This window comes from Echinops telfairi, unplaced genomic scaffold (genome assembly GCF_000313985.2).
Source record: "Echinops telfairi isolate 266 unplaced genomic scaffold, ASM31398v2 ScPeMD7_24;HRSCAF=84, whole genome shotgun sequence".
Taxonomy (NCBI): Eukaryota; Metazoa; Chordata; class Mammalia; order Afrosoricida; family Tenrecidae; genus Echinops; species Echinops telfairi.
The window spans coordinates 7,922,822-7,949,995 of NW_022103921.1; the positions used below are offsets into that span (position 1 = coordinate 7,922,822).

At 41.4% G+C, this 27,174-nt stretch overlaps 1 protein-coding gene and 1 gene segment (V, D, J or C); both read right to left on the reverse strand.

The window, feature by feature from the left end:
* Positions 1 to 3,394: 3,394 nt before the first annotated feature.
* On the reverse strand, positions 3,395 to 27,174 carry LOC101652344 (eukaryotic translation initiation factor 1A, X-chromosomal-like). 2 transcript variants are annotated; one of them, XM_045289041.1, is made up of 3 exons: positions 27,059 to 27,174; positions 11,485 to 11,615; positions 3,395 to 3,993 (listed from the first exon to the last, which is right to left on the reverse strand). In XM_045289041.1, exon 3 carries the CDS (start codon positions 3,963 to 3,965, stop codon positions 3,531 to 3,533), a length of 435 nt encoding a protein of 144 aa, XP_045144976.1. In that variant the 5' UTR covers positions 3,966 to 3,993; positions 11,485 to 11,615; positions 27,059 to 27,174; the 3' UTR covers positions 3,395 to 3,530. The 2 variants fall into 2 exon arrangements, with proteins under 2 accessions (XP_045144976.1, XP_045144975.1); XM_045289040.1 differs by lacking the exon at positions 27,059 to 27,174 and adding an exon at positions 13,302 to 13,390.
* LOC101642504 lies at positions 21,139 to 21,594 on the reverse strand. The segment is given in 2 exon segments: positions 21,139 to 21,470; positions 21,552 to 21,594. Coding segments are annotated over 2 exon segments (375 nt in total).

The following is a 27,174-nucleotide window of genomic DNA, read 5'->3' on the forward strand; positions in this document are numbered from 1 at the left end:
AAGTCAAATAAAAGCATTCTCTAAATACAAGAAGCAGAAGTCTAAGAAGGGTGGAGTCTGGTGAATGAATTTGGTTTACACAACAGCCAAATGTTGAAATCTTTCCTTCTGGTGGATAAATGTGAAAGATAGTATGCCAGGGTTGTTAGCTCCCTCAACTGGACGGTATTTCTCTCTGGCAAATCTGTGACCTGCTCATAGTAGTAGATAATGCCGAGTAAGGCAGGTCAGTTTCTTGGCCTGCATTTCTTTCCCTACGTGGTGCCTCGTGGCCTCAAAACCAGGCTCCAATCTGAGAGTGTTTGCATTAAATGTAGGACCCACTCTAAATTTAGGGCACACTCCTCTTTTCTTCAGCTCCCCTTAGCTGACATTCATGTCAGAGAGGAAATATGCCTTCAACGCAGAGGATGAATGGATTCCAGGGCTTCCCACAATGAAAGCTGTGAATCTGAAGTGCTGTACAGACTTGGGAGTTAATGCTTAGGTTGAGGATTGATCTATATTGTTAAAGGTTGACTAGAGCATTAAACCACACACATGAATTTGATGTATCACCCTAGGTGAGTTTTCAGGCACAACATATGATTTCAGTTCAAGTCAATGAACTCATTGTGTCCATTGTTTTTGTGCCATTAAAACACTAGTATTGCACTTAAAAATAATTTAGAAGAGTATGATATGTGATCAATGGTTTTGTTGTTATTTCCTGTGCACTGTTTCCAGTAACAATTATGTCTCTTTCTTAAAACCATTTTATTGGGGGCTCATACAACTCTTATCACAATCCATACATCCATCCATTGTCTCATGCACATTTGTACGTTTGTTGCCATCATCATTCTCAAAACATTTGCTTTCTGCTTGAGCCCTCGGCATCAGCTCTTCATTTATCCCCCCCTCCCCGCTGCCCCCTCCCTAATGAACTCTTGATAATTTATAAATTATTATTTTGTCATATCTTACACTGTCCAACATCTGCCTTCACCCACGTTTCTGTTATTCATCCCCCAGGGAGAAGGTTATACGTAGATCCTTGTTATTGGTTGCCCCTTTAGAATTATTTCTTTCCATTTATGTTTTATTTTATCTTTTTTCTTGTAAGCAAATAAATTTATAGCCGTGTTTCCACAGATGTGGTGAGGAAAGCCAACGGCCATGCCTTAACAAAACACCAGTTTTTGCATGCATAATTTACAGGTCTCTTTAAAAGCTGGATGTTCACAAAAAGATTCAACAAACAATTTAAAGTTGGCAAGTCGTTATACACAAATGCTGAATTAGTTTGGTTATTTAGCCACTTTCGTAATACAATATATTTATAATCTAATGGGAAGTAGAAATAGACACTCCATGAATGTTATTGTTCAATTTCTTGCTTTTCTTTCTGGACACAGTTATGTCACTATATTACTGGAATCAAAGAATGTCTTTTCTTAAAAAGCTAACTTACCTCGAAGACCACTTCCATTCCTTATTTGAAATATAATCAAGCCAATGATATGACAATTTCCACATGAAAGACGTTCCTAAAATAACTCCAAGTGTGTTGCGCAGAAGCTACAACTGGGTCCCCGTTGTGATTAACCACCAAGACTCGAGATTTTCCACGTGGCAACTGGTTGAGCTATAACTACTAAGTAAGGAAATACATCCATGAATTGGGACCATGGGGTGAAATTATTACTCTTCAGACACACCGTATTTGTTAGAGGAGGGTTAAGTAAAACAAAGAATGTGTAAGTTGCACTCTCCTTCCCACAACCTCTAACCTAGGTACAGAAGCACATGTTCTTACGAATGCGGAAAGGCATGTACTATAAACCCAACTTAGAACTTTTGTGTTGTTGTCGTTACGTGCCATCGTACAAATATCAAAGGCATTCTGTCTTATAAGTCTACGAACTCCATAAAGTAAGAAACACCGTATTTTTTGTGTAGATATTCCTATTTTTCAATTCTTAATACATATTTCTGGCCTCAGATTTTTCAGAAAAGGGAATTATAGCAGAGAAGGATTGGGGAAGATACATTAGTTTTTCTGAAGCCTTGTGAAGGGAAGTTTATACCCCTTTATATTCTCCTTAATTATTTCTCAACATTGAAAAGTTCTCTGGAGACCAATTCATTACTGATCTCTCCTTCAAAAGTTGGATGAAACTCAAATGTGGTCATTGAGATCTAACTAGTCTAGCCTTGCTCTTCACTGTACCAGAGCTGAGACCATTTCTAAAAAGGGGTAAACTTAACTCCGCCACAAATGTCCACAGAATCAAATACATAACCCTTAATGTAAAGTATATAATATACTCTTCAACTTGATTATTTTATTCCTTAGCTGTAGCCTTTCCATTTAAAAATTGGACTTTTCTTTTTCCATTTATTAAACTGCAATTATTCCATTCTCCTTAACTAGTTTAGGGATAGTGTGAAGAAGGCTAAATTTGTATAAATTGCGATGAAATTAGATTTTCATTTATATACAACTCAATTGTTTATAAAGTACTCCAATTTATAGCTTATGATGTATAACTTTTGAAAATAAAACAATGCATTTAGCATCAGTGTTTTGTCTGTAAAAACATTCTATATTCATGCATCACAATAGAACATATCCATTTGGGAAATTTCCTATGCACGTGACTTAAAAAAAAAAAACCATGTCAAAATCACTCAGTATTTCCAGTGTTAAAATAATTTGGTGCCACCTAGCGTCCAATTTCTGTAACTGCTAGCTTTAGAAAATAAAAATTGCCACTTAAACTGAAGTTTTGAAAAGTGCATTTTGGAAATGCTTTTTCATTATGTCTTAATGGTAACAACACAAGGTCACAAACTGAACTATGTGATATCAAAATCTGTATAAAAATGCCATATGCTATTCAAATCTGAAACAACAGAACTACTTATTTTGACTTTATATGCTGATTTCTGCCTCTCTTAAAACAGTATCAAAATCTCCAGGGACGAATAGGCATCTGGAGCAGACAGAAAGACTTTGTATAGTCAATAGACCTGTCAAAACCCTTAATAAGTAGAGGGCAAGTAATTAACTTGAATATCTAGTTCCTGGAAGTGAAGTGGTCAAAAAGGGGAGGGGAGCGGGGAGGGAGGGGAAAAATGAGGACCTAATGTCGGGGGTTTAAATGGAGAGAAAATGTTTTGAGAAATGATGTACAAATACGCTTTACACAATTGATGTGTGTATGGATTGGGATAACAGTTGTATGAGCCCCTAATAAAATGTTTAAAAAAAAAGAAAAAAAAATATTTTTTTAAGTAAGCGCTTTTATGGTCTTTTATCCAGAAATTCTATTACTTCAAATGAACAAAGTGGCCCTAAACATTTTACTTAAGATTTTTCAACATTCTCAGTTTTAAAGGAAACACCAGTACCTTAAAAACAAACCAAGCTGCTCGAATAAATAGTACTCATGCTGATGAAATTTTAATCTTCTACAATGGGAGAGCCCCAAGTCCAAATTGTAGGACGATCCTCAGGTCTAATGGAATAAAGCGTCGGGTTCGACTTAGATATCATCAATGTCCTCCTCATCATCTCCGATGTCGTCAAACTGGATTTCATCATCATCTCCAGGGCCAAAGGTATCCGTTTCATTGATTTTAGCATGCTCTGGAAGCTCGCCATAGGCCCTCAGACTTCTAGCTTCGTCTGCATTGTATTTTAGAATGACATCCGCTTTGTTGTCCTGATAGTCCCGTAGACCAACCAATATGATGTCCGAGGTATTTATCCAAACCTTCTTCCTCAATTTTCCCCTGATGTGACACAATCTCTTTACACCATCAAAACACATGGCTTCTAATCGTCCATTCCCCAACATTTTGATGACCTGTGCATATTCTTGCCCATCCTCTTTGAACACCAGTTCTCTTTTTTCAGACTCGTTCTCATTCTTACCTCTACGTCTATTTTTACCTCCTTTACCTTTATTCTTTGGCATGACTGCGGCCGGCCGTGCGCGTTTCCGGCTGTTAACGAAGGGAGTGACGGTTAAGGAAGGGAAGCGCGCAGATGTGGCACGCGCTAAGAATCAAGTGGCATGTGAAAGGGACCCTGACATGCCTACGCTCTTACTTTATCTTTTTACTTCATTATCTGAATATAACACAAACAACCCCTTGCTTTCTAGAACCTGGGAAGATTTGTAAAGAAAATTCCCCCAATATTTTAATGATCGTTTAACGGAAAATTCAGAAATTATTTATATGCAATTTAAGTAGTTACACACTTGTTCATGTTTCTTCCTTTCCCACTACGTCATCCAGCTAATTACTGTACTTTTATTTCTTGATATCAATGTAAATGTTTCTCTCACTGTGACATTCCAACACATTCTGAGTTTTTCTTCAAAATTTATCCTGCTCCAAGCTCCTTGCATCCCATGGATAATGCATAATATCTACAGTGTGTGAACAAATGCGTACGGTAGGGGGAGCCCATTTAAAAGCCCATAGTAATAGAGGGTGGTAACCAGTGCAAGTTGTTGTAGAGGTGGGCAACGAGCGAGAAAAGGAAATAAGCAGGGAATCCTAGAGGGGACTTGGCTGAGGCAGAGACAACCTTAACAAGAAAACAAGCCCAGAAGGAGGTGTATTTTCTATTCTCTACAGCTCTTGTGTTTAAGGGTGTCCAATGTTAAAGCTTTTGTGAGAGACGGCACACTACAGACAAGGAATGACAAGGTCTAGGTAGATTAATGATGCTAAGAGTCAAGGTGAATGAGGGAAGAAGCTTAAAAGTACCTGAGATGAGGGAAGGTAATGGCTGATGTAGTCACTCTTTTCCTGACTGGGGAGAGGAATTGCAAAGCCCTAGACTGTAGACACAAGGTGGATTGCAGCACGGGGGAAATCCGGTGTGAGGTCTTGTGACTAGCTCTCAGAGGGTCTCTACAAGCCTGGGATTATAACCACTTTTAGACAGCAGTTGGAGCAACAGCAATCTAGTTGAGAGGAATTACTAAAAGGTGGAAGAAGGGCAAGCATGATGGTGGGGTAAGGAGGAAGGTAAAAGGAAACAGAGGAAAGATCCAGGAAGCAAAGCTAGGGAAAATGGTATAAGCATAGGTCTGTACATATGTAAATATATTAATTCTTAAAGATAGAGGTCTTGACCTACATGCATATATTTATAAGGCAATACACTGAGATAGTAGATGGATTTCAGGACTCTGCTCAAGCCCTCCCTCAATGCAAGAACACTTTGTTCTAACAACCTGGCATTCTGTGATGCTCACCATACCAGCATGATCACTAAAGACAAAATGGTTGCAAAAGCAAATGTGGTGAAGAAGGAGGATGGTGCCTGGCTATCAAAAGATATACCACCACCTGGGGGCTTGAAGTTTAAAAGTGGCCATCTAGTAGAGAAGCAACGGGCCCACATGGAAGAAGCACATCATACTGTGTGATCATGAGGTGTCGACGAGATAGGGTAACAGGCTTCAGAAGACCCCAAACAAACAAGCAAGTATATATATAGTTGAGAATGAGGGGGGTTGTAGTAGAGACCCCAAATCCATCTGCAAACAATGGGACATCTCCTTACAGAAGGGTCACACTGAAGGGATGAGTCAACCAGGGCACAGAATAGCACTGATGAAACCCAAATATTATTCTGGTTCCTTGAGGCTTCCTCACAACCCACTATCATAAGTCCAATTCTGCTTTTCCCTGCGGGCTAGACTGGCACAGGTACAGACATGAGATAAGAGTCCACGAAATATGAAATCCACGAACAGGAATGGATTATTGATACCAGTAGAGGAGGGGAAAGGCAGGGATGAGAGGGGAGGAAGGGGGAGCCAATCACAATGACTGACACATAACTACACACACACACACACACACACAAACCCCGGGGACAAAAACAGAAACCATGGGAGAAGTGAGATAGCAATCGGTGCAAGATATGAATATAATAATAATTTAATATTTATCAAGGGTTCACGGGGGTGGGGGGAGAGGGAAGGAGGGGAAAAAAGAGGAGCTGATACCAAGGTCTCAATTGAAAATAAGGGCTTAGAAATTAATGATGGCAATTTACAAATATTCTTGATACAATTGAAGTATGGATTGTTATAAGAGCCCCCAATAAAATGATCTTTTAAAAAAAAGTACATGAGATGGATTAAGGAAAGAGATGGCTTATCAACCATTCTGTCATCTTGGCCTAGAGCATGGGTTTCAAGCTCTCTAAGTAATGTTGACAGATGACAAACAACACAAACTGGGAGAGGGCTTATTGCCTTGGGTTCTAGGACATCCCATCCATAGTCTGGGTCTTGTAGGAAGAAGGGATAAGCTAGTGTCTGGGATGGAGCTTGTGAAACATGCTTAACCAGGAACTTGGAGGGAGGAGAACAAAATGAGTGTGGTGGAGAGAGGCTATGCTTCGATACAGGAGGGAAGCATTAGTCTGAGTGGCTAGTGGGATATCATTGGCACAGCCCTTTTGCAGCCCTCAGGGTGTTTCTGAAGGCAGAAGGGTGTGAGGGTACAGTTATAGGATAAGGGGTGAGGGTTAGGGCCCCTATAAAAGTAATCTGAAAGTCATGCTAATAGACAAATGCACAATTTGTTTTATACTCTCTTATGCCCAGTCATCATGCATTTCTGGAATCTAAGCGTCATCATTCCTCTAGGTCTTAAGGACAGCCTTCCATCTCAGGGCTCTGAGACAGGTTGGTTTCAGAGCAAGGTTGGCTTCCAGGTCCCTCCTTGATCAACATTCTTAATCTAGCCTTGACTAAATTTTAACTTCTTCTAGAAAAACTATTAGCTTATGGAAAATTCCAAAACAACTAAAAGGTGAAAATAAATTCAATAGATCAATAGATGCATTACACTGGATAAATCTGCCTAACATGGCCTCATTAAAGTGTTGAAAAGCAAAGATGTTACTTTGAAGACTAAGTTCCCCTGACCTAAACCATTGTATTGCCAATTACATCATATGCATATAGAAGTTGGACATTGAAGGAAGAGGAATTAAGAAGAATCAATGTGTTTGAATTGTAGTGCATGGGCCATCAAATGGACAAACAAATCTGTCTTGACAGAAGTAAGGTCAGGGTGCTAGTTAGAGGTAAGGAAGTGGGGATTCGTATTAAATACTTTGGACAGGTTGTCAGACGTGACAAGTCCTTGGAGAAGGATATTTTGTTTGGTAAAGTACAGGGGCAGTGAAAAACAGGAATCCCGCAACTACAGTGATACAGTGATACATTGATACAGTGACTGAAGCAATAGGTCTATCCTAAATTGGGAGGATGCTGCAGGGGTTGGCAGTGTTTCATTCCCTTGTGCACAGGGTCCCTGTGAGATGGAATGGACTCAACCAGAACTATCAACAACAGGAGCCTCAGAAATTACTAATCAACACCCAAGGCATGCACAAAATGCTAGAGAGTTATGTTTACAAACGTTATTTCCATGATATCAACGTCTCAAAACCTCAAGAGACGTTTGCTGGAATTTAAGCTCTCTTAAAAAAAGAAGGAATAGGTTCTTTTGTTCAAAAACATAACAAAACCAAGGTGATGCAAAACCAAGGTGAAGCAAAAATCCCCGGGGAATTGCTGCCCCCCATTGATTTATACCATTCTTCTGAAGGTGAGCTGAAGACATTTTCTAAGATCCATACAGCATGTCATATGGCAGAGTATTTTCCCAACTGGGGCTCTATTGTGAGGGCATCACACAATGACTTAGGTGTTGGTGACTATTTGTTGGCAAGGGGAGTGAGTGTAAATCATGCAGTCCTCTAAACTGAGGGGTCAGCTGGAAGATCAGAGGATCGAGCCAGAGCATGGGATCAATGGTAGGCAAATGAGTTTTAGGTTGCTTGCAAGGTCTATAATCAATTGAATCAAAATAAAATTCCAGGAAAAACTTCTAGGATAATTATACCATAGATTAAAGCTTAATACCGAGTACTGAGATGGTTTAAATAAACTCCACTTTACTGTGTGGTAGTTTAAGTTCAAGTTATTGAGTGTAAATATAACAGTGGTTGTGAGAGAACACTTACCAATACTTCAATACTTCTTTCTTTCCTTTCTTTCTTTCATCATTTTATTAGGGGGCTCGTACAACTCTTATCACAATCCATCCATCCATCCATTGCGTCGAGCACATTTGTACGTTTGTTGCCCTCACCATTCTGAAAACATTTGCTTTCTGCTTCAGCCCTTGGTTACCAATACTTTCTATCAGACCAGTAAATACTCTGACACCAATGTCAGCTAATGAAACAGTTATTTAAAATATTTGGAACAGATTCAGACAACATATTACAATGATTATATACCATGATTAGTTTAAAGTTGTCCCAGAGCATATTTTACATAAGAAGCACTCTAATAAATCCATTGACAGAAAAGAGGATCAATTGTCTAAGTAGACACAGAAAACAAAGTAGGCACATTTTAAAAAGTCAAAGGCATTAGGTCTCTACTCAAGCCCTCCCGCAATGCAAGAACACTTTATTCTAATAACCTGGCATTCAGTGTTGCTCACCTTCCCAACACAATTGCTGAAGTCAAAATGGATGCATAAGCAAATGTGGTGAAGAAAGCTGATGGTGCCCAGTTATTCGAAGATACAGTGTCTGGAGTCTTACAGGCTTGAAGTTAAACAAGCAGCCATCTAGCAGGGAAGCAACAAAGCCCATATGGAAGAAGCACACCAGCCTGTGTGATCACGAGGTGTCCATGGGATCAGGTAGCAGGCATCATAAGACCCAAAACAAACGATCATATCGATGGGAACAAGGTGTGTCACATTGGAGGCCCAAAGCCTAGCTGAAGACAATTGGAGATACCCTGACACATGGGTCACAAGGACAGGATGAGCTACCAAGGGTACAGTATAGCACCGACAGAACACACAACATTCCTTTAGTTCTTTAAAGCTTCCTCCACCCCACTATCATGACCCCAGTTCTACTTGACGAATTCGGCTACACCAGAGCATGTACGCTGGTACAGATAAGCGCTCTCGACACAGCACATGGAATCCAGGAGAGATAAACCCCTTAGAACAATAATGGGAGTGATGATACCATGAAGCCAGGGGGAAGGTGGGCCAGAAGGGGTGGGGGGAAGGAAACTGATTGCAATAACCATCGTATAACACCCCCACCCCACTCCAGGAGGATGAACAACAGAAAGCAGGTGAAGAGAGACAGCAGATGGTGTAAGATATGAGAACAGTAATAATTTATAATTGATCAAGGGTCACAAGCGTGGGAAGGTGGTGGAGGGAGGGAACAAAAGAGGAGCTGATACCAAGGGCTCAAGTAGAAAAGAAATATTTTTAAAATGATGATGGCAACATATATACAAATGTGCTAGATACAATTGATGTGTGGATTGTTATGAGAGCCGTAAGAGCCCCTAATAAAATCATTTATTTTTTAAAAGTCAAAGGCTTTTCATGTTAAAAATCTGCAACTCTAACATGAAACAGGTATAGTTCAATATGCTAATATGTTTATTAAAAAATATATTAACAAATATCATTCATTCTTAGAGGGAAGAGCAAATACCCCACCCCACTTAAGAAACAGGACAAATATATGTTTCCAATTTCAATACTGTATTAAAAATCCTAATGTATTTTCTACACAGACCAATCATAAAAGGAATACTGTTTAAAAGAAGAGGCTTCCAAAGAGAAGAAATACTAACTCCTCTAATCATCATAAATTAATGATATTTTACATAAGATTCTAAATATGCCATAAATACTACAGCTAATAAATATTTTAAAAGTTGTAGGTTACATTTCAACATGCAAAAAATAACTTTTGGCATAGAACTCTCTAACCATTATCTGATCATCTCCAACTCCGAAACCATTAACCCTTACACCGTAACATGCTGACCGTCCTTACAACACACTAATAACCTCCTAAGGCACGGACCCTCTAAGTACATGAAAAGGCCCCTTACCACCCCGAAGTACTAACACCCTGAGCATCCGTTGATACCCACAACTAACAACATGCTTAACAAATCCTACCACCACACACTCTTAACCCAGGTGAATGCATTTATCCCAATGCTTAAAATCAGGTCAAAGGTTTGACTATATTTTATAACCTTAAACCTAACTTCATTCATGACCCTAAATCTCAAATTCAGAAATCCAACCCTGAAAACAAGAATCTTTAAACCATAACTGTACATCCTTACACCTTAACACATGAGGCCCAAATCAATTCCAAACACAATCTGTTAGGCATTAAACCTTCAAAACATAAAGCCCTTTAATATGTCCACTAACATCAGACTCATGACACTTAATTCTTATTTCTATTCCTTGGCAATTGTTCTTGAACCTGGAACACTGATTAATCCCAGGATTTAGGTTCTAATCTTAAGTACAGACTCTGATTCTAACACACTACAAGCCTAAACAGAATCCCAAACCTAATCCATCAAAAACTGATGTTGCTAATTATGTGTGTGGAGCTATCTTCTCTCTCATATTTCACACAAATGAGAGGAACTTGGGTAAGTTGGCAGGCAAAACTAAAAATCACAAGAACATTTTCAGTTAATTTTAAGTCATTTGCATCTGGTTCAAGGAACTTAGAAAACTAAAGAAGTGTTATATAAAGTTTAAATATGACAAACAACATCATGGTTAAGGGCTATCACAGGTCCCTTGTTGGCCTCTGATCTACTGTGTCCTGGTCTCAAGGAGTCTTTTCTGCTGTTAGACACATGTAGGGATGTTACCCAATAAGTAAGCTGCCTGAGGGTTGAATAGTACTTATTCACTAATTTGTAGATCACTATTTAACCTGGTTTATCCCTGGAGGATAGGGTGAAACCCATGTTAATTAAAACAAATTAATTACTGGTTATTCTGTCATCGACCCCCTTGTTCACTCATTCCCAGGAGACACTCATGTCACCAGAGATGGAGGAGGCAGCAAATTAAAGGTGCTTACACTGGAATCTGGGACTCCACTTTTCAAAATTGACTTTGGCCTATCTCTGAGACCTAGGAAAAAAGACTCGGAGGAAGAATTTGCATACCCCTTTAATAGTGAGAGCTGACAACCCTAAACTATTTGGGACCACGGCTCTTGGAGATTCCTGTGAGCTAACGGCTTAAGCTCACAAGACATACTGCAAGTAGGATCTCTAGCGTCACCCCCAAGCTGGAACGGTGTCAATTCCAGGCCCGTCCTGTGTGTCCAGTGCCAGGAACTCCCTATCAGAGCACACTGGGGCACTTCACTAATGAAAACATAAGTCCTCGAAGAGTTACTCATGATAACAACAGCAGACCAAGCGCTCTCTGATGCTGGCCTGGAATTAATACCTTTGAGTTCAACCCAGAGGCAAAACGCAATGTTCCTCCCTGAGCCTGTCTTACATATCTACTGGTTGAGAGTACCTGTCTTAAGATAGGTCGCCCTGCCCGGGTTCCAGGGTCTCTTACCTTTAGGACACCCAAAACATCCAAGCACGGGTGATCCGCTGTTTTCCACACAGCATAGCTGATCTGAGATCCAGATCCACCCCAATTTCAGCTCCTTGAATTATCTGCCTCACCTGAGTCCTGAGAGTGAGCTGGGAAATAAAGCAGGGAAGGTAGAGACACGTTAAGTCCCAATCACCTGTAATTACTTCAGCATGATTAGTAAATCAACATCATGTAGTGGAATAATCATCCTTGGGTTAGTCCAGCTGAAGGCAGTTTAGACCCTAGGTAGATTGGTCTAAGTTGCTGTAAGGAGGCATTATTACTACTGCTTGGGAACCCCAGGAACATCTTTGCCCACACACACACACAAACAACAGAGAGAGAGAGACAGAGACACGCACACAGGCAAACATTCACTTAAATTGTAGCAAGCAAGAACTTAAGCTAACAGAACGGGGAACCCAAAGGAAAATAAGAGACAATGGCTAATAGTTAACATCAAATGAGGGCACACCTACGTTCCACAGCCTACCACTGTGTTCTCTGTCTTTGCTGTATCAGAAAATGTAATACTTGACGCTTTTTCTGTTCATCTCGATTATCAGACTAGGTTTGTTCATTAGTAAATTACCTCTTTGGCTAACTTCATTCTTCATTGATCAAACATGATCAACCTTTACCTATTAAATATGTTTTCTCTTCAGATTTGAACTGCTTAAAACTTCACATTTTTAATTTATGAGTACTCATAGGGCACTTTAACATTGTGGCAGTGCATAATAACCAATGAAAACCAGTTGACTGTCTGGGGTCTTAAAGGTTTGAAGGTAAACAAGCGGCCATCTAGCTCAGAAGCAACAAAAGAGAGAGCCACCTTCTTTCTTATAGACAAGCGTTTGTGCTTTGTTCTTGTACTTGGCGTGGGCTAGCCTTTAGAACTCTGGCTTGTGTACAAACCAGGTGGTGGAATTCAGAAGCAATGTTTCTGCCTTGTCTCCTTATGTTGCATGGAATTACATTCTTAGATTTGATTGTGCTGTTACAGGTTTATAAATGAAAACGTGTTCATATTTTCTAGTAAGATACATCGATATATAGGATGTCTTTGCTTTAGGATGAGATTGAAAGAAATGTTTCCTCATTAGTGGCATTCTCAAAATTTCAAATTTTGACTCTAAACAAAATCCTGCTCTTGTTTGCTTAGGGCCTTTATCACATTTCCTGAGCACCATCTCACTCTTTTCTCTTTAGTTCTTTTAAAGATACATTTTCAGTTTGTTTTTGGAGTTATCTCGGCACATTAGATTCCCATTTGACATTATCCTCAAATATTTCTCAGGGACATTAATTTTATATATTCTCACCATTTTATGGTTATTGTTTCTTGCTACTCTCCACAGAAGTCAAAGGTGCTGGCTTTTGCTATATAGTCTCTCCCATACTGATCCATCGCCTGTGCCCTTATCAGGATATTTTTTAGTGACTGTCCGCACGATCTAGCTTTTCTCGTCTCATCTACTGATAGCAGAATGAGTGGTTCAAACATAAGCTACTCTGAGGAAGGCAGATGAAGCTGATTACTTGCTTAAAGACTTACAGTAGAGGAAACCGTAATGATTTCCACTCTTTCAGGGACACTATGAGCCTGAATGGACATAACAATAGTGGGTCATTGAATTTCTCAATTTGTTTCTTATTTTATTTGCTGCTTTCCTTTAGTTTTCTTAGGGATCTTCCCCCCCTGTTTATAAACACAGCTTTGGTAGAATCTAGGGCAGACTTGGAGAAGCCTTGGTGGTCTCTGGAATTTCCCCTTCAGGCTCTGTACTCACTTTCAGTAACAACTGGTGGTCCTGGGTGTGTCAGTTTCCTGGGCAGGGCTTTCAGTGGGTTGCACAATTTAACCTGATGGTGGCACAGAGAAGTATGTTCCACGAAGAGCTGATTGGCCATCTCTCGAGACAGGATGAGCTGAAAGTGAGGGGGAGTTCAGGCACAAACCTCGCCTGCAGGGAGAGGGCGGTGCTGCTGACGGAGGCGCTCAGCATCAAGTGAGCACAGCAACCAGCCTCGAAGCCAGTGCTGCTGGAGGGTCAGGGTCGGTTTCTTGTTTTGGTTTGGGGATTCTTCTCAGCCTCTTACTCTTCCCAGGGATCCCTCTATATGAACTATTCCGTGCCACCCCTGGTATCTATACATTAAAAAATTGTATTGAACAACATGAAAATAGATTCACTAGCCAGAAAACCAGTCCATTACGGTGTGGAAAATCTCTCTTTCAGGCATCACAGAATGAGAGGTCTGATGGACCTCCGGAATCCTCCACAGAACTGTCCAGTCAGTCTCGGGTCAGATGGAGTGAATGGGGCCATAATTTTAAGTGTTAAACACTAACTGACTTTTCAAACCAACAAGGAGATGCCTTCTGGAAAGACCTGTGGTTTGATCTGCGTCTGAAATAATAGGCTCAAGGCAAAGACTGCAGTGGAATTCCCTAATTCCGAAACTCTTTGACTTTCGAGTTAAAGACAAGTGAGTGGATAATGTATGGTCAGTAACACATAAAAGCATAATGTGGTTCACATCTGACCCTCCCCTTCATGCAGAAATGTGTCAAACCCAACAATGGCCTGAAGTCTCCTTTGTCCTTTTTTGTTTTCTTTCCTTCTTCTTTTGAACTTGGTCAACTTATTCTATGCTTTATCATTCATATCTCCAATAGAACCACGTTGACATTGTCAATCACTCTGTTAAAGATCATGTGTTAATTTCTGTCCTTCAATATGTAGAAACCAAATCAGGGAAAATTCTCTGCATATTGTCCTGTGGAAACACTTGTGTGAGAGAAAATCCTGAAGGGGCCATTGAAGAGAGACACACTGTCAATATATATATATTTTAAAAAGGACAATTGAGTATCAAAAGTTCACAGAGAAATGTAATGAAAAGATAATGATTTTTTTTCCACTAACTTTTGGAAGACTACTTGTATGATCCTAAGTGAAGGAGAGAGAGTATGTTAGACAGAAACTATATTAACTGTTGTTCAGATCAAAGAAGGTTCAGCATGGCCATTAGATATTCCAATGGAAAAATATTCATTTAGAAATGATATAGTATATCCTGTGTCCCTGAACTGAATGTGGGTGTTCCCCTCTGGACTTGATACCTCTGCGAAATATAGGTAATGGGTTCCATGGTCCTTTGTGACCACTGTAGTTTTACAAAATGGGAGAGACATTCTCAGGCCTGGAGCACTCTTGATAGATTTTTATGAAGATAACCTGATCTTATATTTTTCTCCTAGCATACACATAGATGCTTGGGATATATTTCTTCTATTGATTATATGACTTGGGTATTATTCAGCCTAGAGAGTTTCACATGTGTGATAACTTCCAATCCTGTTTAAGACCAATGTCTTTGTCCTCTTCTCCTGGGATTTTTATTACATGCCCTGAAGACATTAAAGCTTGGTGTCCTTTACTTCTTAGCCTCTTCTCTGCATTTTATATTTATTGTACATTTTATCACAAAAGTTGGATTTTTCCTCAGAACATACCACAAGTAATTTAATGTTTTGCAATATTCTATCTAGGATGGACAAATATTTTCTACAGAAAGTGAACACCTTTTGTCTTAATAAACACTTTCATAATTAATAGTGTGATAGACACACCATTCTTTATCTGTTGAAATCTATTACATGATTCATTTTGCTGAAGTATAAATATAAATGCAAGACAAGTACACAAAAACTTGAAAATAATGAAGTAATTTTCAGGAAAGTCACAGAAAGCGTGCTCTTCCTTCATTCCTTCTTGTAGCTCAGACATGAGGTTAATGCTTCTCAGCCCAGATTTAGTGGATGATGGGATTGAGACTAGAAAATACTTGCTTACACTCGATCCTCATACATGTCAATTAAATATCGTTTTAAAGCTGGGTTTCTTCCTAGATTTGTAGGTTATGACTTGCAATCCCTCTGACTCAATGTTCAAGATCATGGATGCTATTTAAAAGGTGAGCAGTTACCACCAAACAGCTGATCTCTTGCAAAATAAAACTAACAAACTGCGCCCACAAAGTTTACAGTCTGGGGAACCATACGAGGCCAGTTCTAGTCTGTAGTAAAGAGTTACCTTGAGTCAAAATGGTCACTACATACACAAAAACAACTTGTTCTGGTATATATTCAAGCTAATGTTTTCTCCAATTTTGAAAGTAAAGTTAGCTATGACATTGGAGACGAACTTAAGGGTTCTGAACTAATGTTGTCTGTGACTTAATTCACACTTTACACAGAATGGACTATAAGCCAAACATAAGCAATTCACAACTTAGATCTAGAGAGACTGACCTACGTGTGGCTGGAGGATTTGGGTCCAGGAGCAAGGGAACTTCTCATTCTCAAGTATTGTGTTAGTCTGGGTCGACTAGAAACAAGTTCATAGACTCACGTGTCTAAGAAAGAGATTTGTATAAAAGATCAATTGGATATTGAGGAAACCACCCAGCCCAGTCCAGAACAAGTCCATAAGTCCGATGTTAACCCATATGTTGAATAAGAGTCTATAAATTCCTGTTCAGACTCACGCAACACATGCAAGGACGGCGAATGCAGGAAGATCATAGACCACTGGGTGGAAACTTTGGGGATCCAGTGGTGGTAGAAGCATCTCAGTGCTGGCGTGGGTCTTTACATGGCTCCTCCAGCTCCAGGGCTCTGGCTGTCATCAGCTTAGCTCCATGTGCCTTGTCAACAGGAATGTATCACAGGAAGAGTGTGTCTATCTGGCCTCCAATCAGCTATTTATCTCCATAGTGCCTCCAAATGAGGTCATCAAGCTGTGACCTGATTGACAGGTTAAACCCCACCCCTTCACTCTTAATAGGTTCAGGATGACACCAGATTATGTAACTACCACAAGTTTGATGCAGACTGGATTCTCCCTAAATAATATCACCTGGTGCTAAGTATTCTGAATTCTAGTCATAGTCAACTGTTTTGGGTAATGAAAATTTTCTCTTTATTATACTACTTATGTACCATAAATAATTCTCATTTTGTCTTTAAAACTTTACACATTTTACTGAGGCATCTGGCCTCAGGCATAAGTTTCATCATGTTTTTGAAATTAATTAATTGCTATTTATGTTTGCTTTATTCACTGCTACCTGACTTACTCTATATTAGAATGTGATCGTGTCTTTAGTCTTCTCACTCTTTGTTTGCAGATTTCAATGTGCTCTGCAGATAATTTTGTCCCATGGTCTCCTTTTCCATGAAGAAGAACTGTTTCATACAGCACTCCATTTCCAGAACCATGTGTCCTGCACACTTCTGTCAGACAAACTACAGCAATTTGTTAAAGAATGTTGTTTGGTTGTGTGCCTGAAAAGATACTTAATTCAGTTTTCAATATAAAATGAAATATGAAAACCTTCAGTAAGGCTAATGAGTTAAATTTGAAGTGTCACAATGCTACACAGACTAAATACGAACTGCACAGAAAGGTGATGATCAAATGAAATTGATGTATCAAGATAAATGAAAATTTGATCTTATTTGCTATTTCTGTGAGGTAGAAATATTTATCACCTTGTTCTCAGAACTAAGTGTTGTGAGGATTTATGTTAATCTGGCAAGAGTTTGATAATATTAATGTTTGCTATATCTCCCCCTCACCCCAGGAAGAGCAGATTCTTCCCTATCCAAATTGGAATCTAAAATTGTGATGCCTGGAATCTGGATGCTGATGAAGTGAGAGAACAGGGAATGCTCCGTGAGATCTTCTGATTGAGCCTGGATCTGTTATAGGAGCTGGGTAGTGGGGCTCTGACCTTCATGCCTGTGCCGTAGTTCAGATCCATGTGCCTTGTCAACAGGAATGTATCACACGAAGAGTGTGTCTACTGGCCTCTGTTCCTTTCCTTCACGGCAGTGTCCACGCTCTTTACCTTTTAACTCTTTATCCCTGTTGACTACGCCTCTCCCCCTTCCCTGACTTCGGTGTCATGGGTAGGGTGGGGGATGTGTGGTTGATAGAGGAAATATTTCACTTCCAGATATGAAAAGTTAATAAAAATGACCTTCCTCTGGTGAGAAATTTTTCAACTTGAGAATGATTTTCCTATTCAGTGTCAGAAACACGAGGACTTGTTTTGAATGTTCACTTGAGAACCTGGAGGGGTTTTACAGTTAAAGCCCATAGAACATGGGGCTCCACTAATGGCTGGCCCCAATGGTTTCTCAGTCACAGTAATCAATACTCAGCCTCTAGGAATTTATCACATTTGAATTTACATATATATTTTTTAAATACATGGTTTCAGTGGTTTCTGCTCCTGGTAAGCAGATTACTGCTGTGCCTCTCTGAAGGTACTTCTCCCTAGATTTTGGGTGGCATTTTGATATGTCAACCCATGTCAGTTCTCTGATGCGCACATGCAGGGACTCCCAGCCTCAGTGCACCCATGATTCACACTGCAGAATAAGGAGCTCATGCCTGACTCAGGGGAGGATGAGACAGGCCAAGAGAGACAGCAGAGGGGTCCAAAATGGAAATGGAGTTTCAAGGGTCCAGACAGGACCCAACATGGGCACATAGGCACACGGTTGTGTAATCTCCAGGTGAGTAGATGTTATAGGGGGATGAGTGCAAGGGGTGCCTCGTGGCCCAACATCAAGAAAATCTGATGACGTTTTATCACCCCTTCTGCTTTGTTTCCAGGTTCTTCTAGCTGAAACCTGGAAAACCAGTGCCCTGAACTTTAAATGAAGAATATCCAACGGTTAGTGGGTTGTCACGAGCCCTAAGCTCTTAGATTGTTTTACAACCAAAGAAGTATTTTTCTGAAAATGTGTACTATACTCTTGAAGTTTTTCCAGTTTTGTAGTGATATATTCTGATCTATGGGCTCTCACAGCACTGATACTATTTTTTAATTAAAATTTACAACTTTGATTAGTCTTGTTAATGTATCTTTAATGTGTCTTAAATATATCTTGCAAGCTAATTGAATTCAGTTGTATAATAATATCAGACTTATGTGATAAAGATATTTCTTTTATTTTAGAGATTATATTGCTTAGCTTTTGAGGTAGTTTATTGTGCCAACCTGGCCAATAAACACATGTGGGGTTAACTGAAAGGCAGAGGGATAAATGGCTCAGTGAACCTCACCTTTCTAGTTCTTGGGTCTTCTCGCTTTGTGATGGGCGCATCAGGGTGCAACTGCCTTAGCAGTTTGCAGTTCCCTGCTTCAGCTGGCAAGGCTGACCTCCTGCAAGACATCTCCAAGGAGAAGCCACATGGACCTTCCCCCGATGCAGCCCTGGGTGCTGGAGCAGCGTGGAGACCCCTGTCAGTGCTGAGATGCTCACACTGACTCGGCTTTCCTCTTGCAGTCGGCATCATTGCCTCTGTTTTGTGAGATGGAGGACGACTTTGTGGATTGGTGTTGGACATATGGGTTAATGGCTTAATACTGGACTTGTGGGCTTGGGCAGCACTGGGTTGGGATGTTTTCTTGATGCACACTTATGCTTTATATAAAACTCTCTCTTATACATGAGTTTCTATGGATTTGTTTCTCTAAAGTACCCAGACTAATACAGCTTTGGTTTTTTAAGAGTTTAATCACTTTCATATTATTCATTTGGCTGCCTTTCCATTTTTCTTCCATTGTTTTATGAGGGCTGGTTTTTATATGAGGAGAGGAAATGTGCAAAACTTAAATCTGTTAAAATGATATTTCTGTTTAAATTCTTTTAAACAAGTTAGAGAATATAAGTTCATGGAAGATATAGCTGGCTATTTATAAAAAAAAAACAACACTATTATATAAAGAGTAAGAATGAGGAGGATACAGTAAAATGAGTAAGACTTCCTCCCCACTTCCTCCTAGTGGACTACTGAGAAATCACTACACCCCGTCACAGACAAGAGAAATGGCCCCGGTGGTAGTTACATAATTTCATGTTAACTTCATAAATAAGTATAGGATGGGAGTCTAGCCTGCCAATCAGATCACACTGAAGATGCTTTCTTATGGGCGTGGCCTCATGAGGATTCTGGGAACTTCCTCTCTCTCTCTGCTTTACCTTCCTGTTGAGTAGGCACACTCAGAGAGCTGGAGGATCCACATGGAGACCGGCACTATCGCTGAGATGCTTCCACCACCACTGGATCCACAGACTTCCCACCCACTGGTCTGTGTTCTTTCTGCATTCGGCATCACTGCATGCGCTGCATGAGTATGAAGAGAAGGTTATGGACTAGGATCCAACATATGAGCTCATATCGTGTTTATGGACTTGATCTGCACTGGGCTGGGCTGTTTTCTCAATATACAATTACTCTTTGATATAAAGCTCTCTCTTAAACGATCTGGATTTGTTTCTCTAGTCAATCCGGCCTAACATAACCCCCTTGAATGGACAACGTTAATGCTTGAGAAGCTGATTTTGTGACATCTCACTATGAAATCAGTGTGATTTTAAGAGTCGTGTGGAAGTGGGTACATCGGTAGCAGTCATGACCAGCCGTCAGCTCACTTGGTGAGACACACCCGTTAGCCGAAAGGTCTCCAGAATACACTTGAGATGAGCAGCTCAGTCATCTCTATGTGTGAGTCTCTAAAACTATCTAGGCTTCCTATTATTTATCCCTGATGCAGACCAGAAATACATTCTTGAATGTGATATAGATATACACATAAGTGCCTTATAAAGTTGGAAAGTGAAGCCATCTCCCGTGATACAACATTAAGCAAGGACATTGCCACATAGGTTGCACCAAGACCACTAAAAGGAAAGAGCATTCACCAAGGGGTGACTGTGGAGCTTCAGTTTCCTGTTGGGAATCGCCCTGGGTAAGATAGCACATGGTGCTGGAGAGAAGACTGTGGCAGCTCCAGAGCCCTCACCTTCTGGTTTACTTCCTCACAGGTGTGCATGCCCAGATGCAGTTAGTGCAGCCTGGGGTCTAAGTGAAGAAGCGGGGAGATTGGTGAAGGTGGCCTGTAGGACTTCTACATACATCTTCACCAGCTACAGTATGAATTGGGTTTGACAAGCACCCGGAAAAGGCCTTCCATGGATGGGCTGGATCAACACCTGCACTGGGAAGTCAACCTATGTCCAGGGCTTGACACAAGGCTCTGTCTTCTTGGAAGCCCCAGTCAGCACAGCTTAGCTAAAGATTAGCAGCCTACACCAGATCTTAGCCAAAAGGCAAAGAAGCGATAATCATGGCTACTTTTAAGGAAAAAGTCCTAAAAATATTGGGAATGTTTTTTGTGTGTGTGAGAAAAAGGCCAGGAAATTTGAGCTGAGGATTTGTTTTCCTATTACGACAATGCACCTGCTCATTCTTCAAGGGCAGCAAGGGCTAAACTCCGAGAATTTCATGAAGAAACCTGACCTCATCTGCTCTATAGCCCGGCGGTTATTCAGAAGTCAGAGTGGGCTACTCCAGAGAACCCAACCCAGTCAGAGGCATCCGGGGACGGCATGGGGAAATCTCTCCCTGTCGTGTCAGTGGCCTGTGTTCTTGTTCTCACGCTCTAGGAGACAGCAGACACTGTGTCCTCTGCTGCTGGACTGAGAGGTGCCCCTGAGACTCCTGCTCTGCAGCTGCATCAGGCTGAGGGTTTCTGCCCCTCTCAGGAAGGGGGTTCTCTCACTGTGTCTCCTGCACAGTAATACGTGGCCATGTCTGAGCCCTTCAGGCTGCTCCACTGCAGGTGCATGGTGCTGATGGAGTTGTCTGTGGAGATGGTGTCTTTTCCTTGGAAGGATGGGTTGTACCTGGTATCAACATCACTAGGACGAATCATTCCTATCCATTCCAAGCCCTTTGCAGGTGTCTGCCTAATCCAGTCAATCCAGCTTCCAGTAAAGCTGAACCAAGATGTCTTACAGGAGATCCTTAAAGACTCCCCAGGTCTCTTTACCTCTGCCCCAGACTGCACCAGCTGCACCTGAGCACAGACGCCTATGGAGATAGGATTCAGAGATCAGAGATCAGAGAACACACACACACTCCATTCATCTCAAACCCTGTGGTGATCCTGACCTGGGAGAAGACCAATGAGGAGAGCTAGGCTGGCAGAGCCCATCTTGTAAGGAGGATGGAAAGGAATCACACCTGGGTGATGAGATAGATTCCCCTGTGGAGGTAGCCTGTGGGTCTAAAATGGATGTCTCCCACTTGGCATATTTCTGCCCTGCCCTCCATGTCAGACTCTTGCAGTCTTATAACCCTGGAAACCCAGGGCAGGGGGAGGTACAGGTCTTGGGACTGCTGGGAGGGACAGAACATGCTCCTAGTCACATCCTGCAAAACACACACACACACACACACACACACACACACACACAGCTGGGAGGGACAGAACCTGATCCTAGTCACATCCTGAAAAACACACACACACCACCCCCACCCCCTCCCACAGAGAGTTTTGAACTGTGGCTCTCTACTCAGTGCATCTCTCAGCCCACACTTGGGGGAGAGTGGTTTAAAACCCAGTGTGAGGCTGCAGCCCGAGGAGTCTGGGCCCTCACAGACGGTCCCTCCTTACTGTCTGTGGAGAATTATGTCCAGGATAGAAAGTACCTCTGTCTCCTTAGTGAAGACTTTGAAGACTCTGATCTCCCGAATGGCCCCTTCTCAATAGACTCTCAAATGCCCCCTAACGCCCAGGTCTGCCCTGTGCTTCCTGCTGCCTGAGGAGAGGAAACACATCTCAGGGAATGTCAGCTTTACTCGGAGTGTCAGACAAGCCTGTGCAGATTACAGACAAAGATGAGCGTGTCACTCTCTGAATACTCATGGTCAACCTGGCCCGTGTTACCGTTTCTCTGACAGTGTAGCTCTGTTCAGAAGAGAAGTTAAAAATCCAACATGGGGAATATTTCACCTTCATCAGCTTCATAATCTGTCCCTAAACATTTCTCTGATCTACTCTGATCTGAACTAAATAAAACAATCAGTGGACACAGACAGGGAAGTCAGGGTGGCCCTCACATAAACTATCCTGCAGGACAGCCTGGGGCGCTCAGGACTCACAGCACAGGCCCAGGAGCAGGAGCAGGTGCAGGGCTGAGCACAGTTGCAGCTTTCTGCTTTGCCTTCAGCTGCTTTTGTTCCCACTGCTCTCAGAGATCCTGGAGGATCACTGTTTACACTCATAGGAAGTGTATTAGCGTCTCCTAAATTGTAACAAAGAAGCGCTCACTGCCATCGAATTGATGGCAACGGAAAATGACTTTCCCAGACAGGCTTGGACTGCTCCTGTGAAAGGTATTTGCATGGAAGTGGTTGTTCTAACAAAATTCTGTCATGTGAACTGCAGAGATTTCTCTTAGTTTCAACTTAATTGAAAATATAGAAAATATGATATTAAGTATATAAATAAACCTGCAGTTTACATGAGAATAACATTTTAATAACCTGTGAAATCAGCCCCATAGAACAGAAATATAAAGAGGCGTGGTGATGTAGAAAGCTAAGTACTGATTGGGCTTTTAACTGCAAGATCAGTAATTCTAACCCAACATCCTCTCCTCGGGGATTGTATTATTGTCTCTTAAATTCAAACAAAGGAAATGTATACCATAAAACCCCTAAAAGTTGGTTCCTGTGGAAGGTGAAAACCTGAGACAAAACTAAAATAAGAATATATTCCACAAAATAAGTGGTGACAAAGTGGTCAGCTTATTCCCTGTCAATAGTTGAAAATGTGTGAGTCCAGGGGACTGAGGGTGTGGGGTGGGAAGGCAGTCCCACTGGCTTCCAGTTCTCAACAGATGGATTGTATGTTTACGCACTGCGCAGGGTGGCGTCGATTAACAATATTTCAGCTGTTTCAGGCTAAAAATGAATGACTTTCTAATGTGCTAGTGTTATAATGAAGGTAAAAAAATTCTGTTTTTATGTTGACATTTAATTAGAGAACCGTGACTCTGTCTCATAAAATGAACTTTGACATAACTGCCATCTAAGTTTTTGAAAAATACTGCAAATTGATATCACAAGTAAAAAGTATTTAAGAATAGGAGTATATTTTGTTGAATATATGAAGACTAGAAGTTCAAATTCTAAGTCAGCTCTAAGGGAATTTTTTTTACTGCTGAAAAAAAATCATTTCATGAAGCATAACTTTACAACCAAATAGTACAAAAAAGCATAAAACAAAGAAACTTCACCCAGACTTTATTCCTATTAGGAAAAAAATACCAAAAAAATGATTAGATGTTGAAACAAAATTCAAAGTCATAAGTACTCTAGAGGAAAATGGTGGTCATTATATAAATGTTTGATTGTATGTATGAATGTGAGATTTCAGATACAACCATAAAAGTACGATTCATGAAAGAAGTAATACAAAAATTCAATAGCAGATGGACTCTCTGCAATTTGAAAATGTTATGAAAAGCTAGGTGTTAATTGATATGTGTATGGATTGGGATAACAGTTGTATGAGCCCCTAATAAAATGTTAAAAAAAGAAAAAAAAAGAAAGAAAAGCTAGGTGTTCTTAATAAATTACGTATAACCTTGCAAATAATGGGCATTCGAGAACCCTTCCTTGTGCTCATGAGGAACTTGTACATGGATCAAGAAGTAGTTGGGTGAAGAGAACAATGTGGCATATGGCATGGTTTGAAATCAAGAAAGCTGTGTGTCAGGGTTGAGTACTCTCATTACACTTGTCCAATCTGTATTCTGAGCAAATCGCCAGAGAAGCTGGGTTATGTGAAGAAAAATGTGGCATCAGGAATGGATGAAGGCTTATTAACAACCTGCAATATGCAAACGACCCAACCTTACTTGCTGAGAGTGAGGAGGGCTTGAAGCATTTGCTGGTGCTGATCAAGGATTGCAGAGCTCAGTGTGAAGAAGAGCAAAATCCTCACAACTGGACTAATAGTTAACATCGTGATAAACGAAGAAATGGTTAGAGTCAGCAAAGGTTTTTGTCCTGCTTGAATCCACAATCAGTGATCATGGAAGTGGCATTCCAGAGATCAAAAGACGAGTTCCATGAGGTGAGTCTGTTGCACAAGATATCTGTGAGTACTGGGAACAAGGACGTTACTGTGAGGACTAAGGTTACTTTGAGGACCAAACCATGATAATTTCACTTGCCTCATATGCATATGAGAGCTGCACATTGGATAGGAAATAGAAGAACAGAAGCATTTGAATGTTGGTGTTTGAAAAGACGCTTGCACGTACCGTGGACAGCAAAAAGGATAAACCTGTCTTGGGAAAAGTACACCCAGAGTGCATCTTAGAGGCAAGGATGGCAAGATGTTGCCTCACATATTTTTTACATGTCAGGAGAGACCAGTCCCTGGCAGAGGACATCATGCTTTGTAAAGTGAAGGGGCAGCAACAAAGAGGAAAGCCCTCGATGAGATGGAGTGACCAGTGGCTGCATCAACGGGCGCCATTGTGAGGATGCCACAGAGAGAAGCCATTGTGAGGATGCCACAGGACGGTGCAGTGTTTCCTTCTGTTTTGCATAAGGTCGCTATAGGTCAGATCTGACACCTAATGACAACAATGATGCTAAGCCATACATGCTTTTGTTTTGGTCACTTGAATAAGTGCAACAAAAATTCTATATGGAGCCCATATTTCCCACATGAGAAAATGCCATTCTGATAAAATATTTAAACCTAGGATAAAATAAGAATGCATTTCTATACATGAGATATAAATGAAATTTCTATATATGACATTCAAAATAAATGGCAAATGCAAATTATAGCTGAATTTTTGAAGAGAGAGACTAAAGCCATAAGTGTTAAAAGTGAATTGATAAACTGGAAAGCATATAAATGTTATCAATAACAGTGCTTTACTATAAAATTTCTCCTACATGTCTCTAATAATATAAGTAGTTTAATACAAATTGGCCCAAAATATGCACAGAAATCCTATACAGCCATGTACTACTTTTAGATCATTTGCATTTCATTGTTGTAAAGACAAGATTCATGGCAAGAATGCAAATGATCTCTTTTTTTTAGGGTTTATGGGAGAGAGACATACAAGGGAGGTCACTAAGGATCCTGGCCATCAGCATTTTCCAGCCATGCCACTCCTCCTTACCTGCCTTCTCTGTGTGTCTCCTAGAGAACACAGGCATGCCCACACCCTCACTGATTCCTACTATGTTGTACTACTGAGGGGCGTGGTTATAGCAATTAAGTGTGCTGAAGAGGAAAACTAGAAATTCCTGCTTCAGCCGATCTTGCTTGGAGTTCCCTATAAACAAGGGTCTGTCTTTTTATCTGGGTTTCACCATTTGTGGAATATCAGGAAGACTTTTCTGACTTTGAAGCTTTATATTGATAAGAAGTCTCATCAAAACCCTGAGGATACCTTGCTTCCTCTAATAGCTTTTTTAATACCTAGTTTTTTGTGTGTGCCAACATGACACCTGTAAGAAGATGAGTGGATCCCCACTGAAGCCTCTTGGCACAGCGAGAAAGGGGAGTTAGGAAAAGTAGAACCATGGGAGATAACGAGCCCCCCTAAGAAACAGCCATGTGTTTTGGTGTTTGTTTGCCATGAGAACCACCAGGGGAAGCCAAAGCACAGTCACCCTCCCCTCTGGCAGTCACGTAACGTGGTCGGCTGTTGTGTCTGTTGGAAATGAGGAATTCATGTCCACAGAGACCACGTGCCTTGCCTAGGTCTCTGGAGCCGGCATGAGGCTGCGCTGCACCACAGCACTTGGCTGCAGCTCCCCATCCTTTGCTCTCCTCCTGCTGTCCTATTAGTCCTCCTGATAAACAGACACAAGTCTGCTGTTTCCAATTAGAAATCAACCTTCACCTATCTCCACCTGCAGGGCAGAACTCGGCTGACAAGAACCACAGTCGGAGGGGAAGCTCGCCTCTAAGCCCGAAGGACAGTCTGAGAACCAGAAGGCTTCTCTCAGGGGCCAGATTGCTCCTGCAGACCCCTGCCCCCAATGCCCTGACTGCCACAGGCTCCAAAGTCATCGTTCAAGGAGCCTTGGTGTCACAGTGGGTCTCATGTTGAGCAGCTGACCACAAAGTGGGAGGTACGAACCCACCAGCTGCTCCTTGGGAGAAAGATGAGGCTGTCTGCTCCTGTCAAGCAGTATAGGCTTGCAAACCCCCAGGGCCAGTTCTGCTGGGTCCTGGAGGGTCACTGTGACTTAGGATCTGTTCGTTAGCTGTGGGTTTAGTTTCCCTCGTAGCTGGAGGAAGCAGGTGGACACAGTCAGGTTGGTCTTCCTAGGCACTGGGAGCCCTGGTGGTGCAGAGGTTATGCCTGGGGCCACGCACTGCAAGGTCAGCAGTTTGAAACCACCAGCCGCTCTTCCCAAGAAAGATGGGGCTCTCTAGTCACCATTTCAGAAACCCACAGGGGCAGCTCTACCCTGTCCTGTAGGGTCGCTGTGAGTTAGAATCAACTCAGTGGCAGCAAGAGTTCTGTGATTCCTTCATAAATATTCTCACTTTCCCTCAGTCCTGTCTTGTGAAGTGGCTTCCCTGTGACAGTCCGCCCACATCACCCACATAGTGAGGACCCTCTCACCTCCCCGGACTCAAAGCCTGGTGTGGAGACTCCCACTTCCACAGGGTCCCGGTGCTGCGGCGTCTGAGACCCGATGTTCTGAGCACTCGGTTGGTGGAGGGACGCAGGCAAGGGCT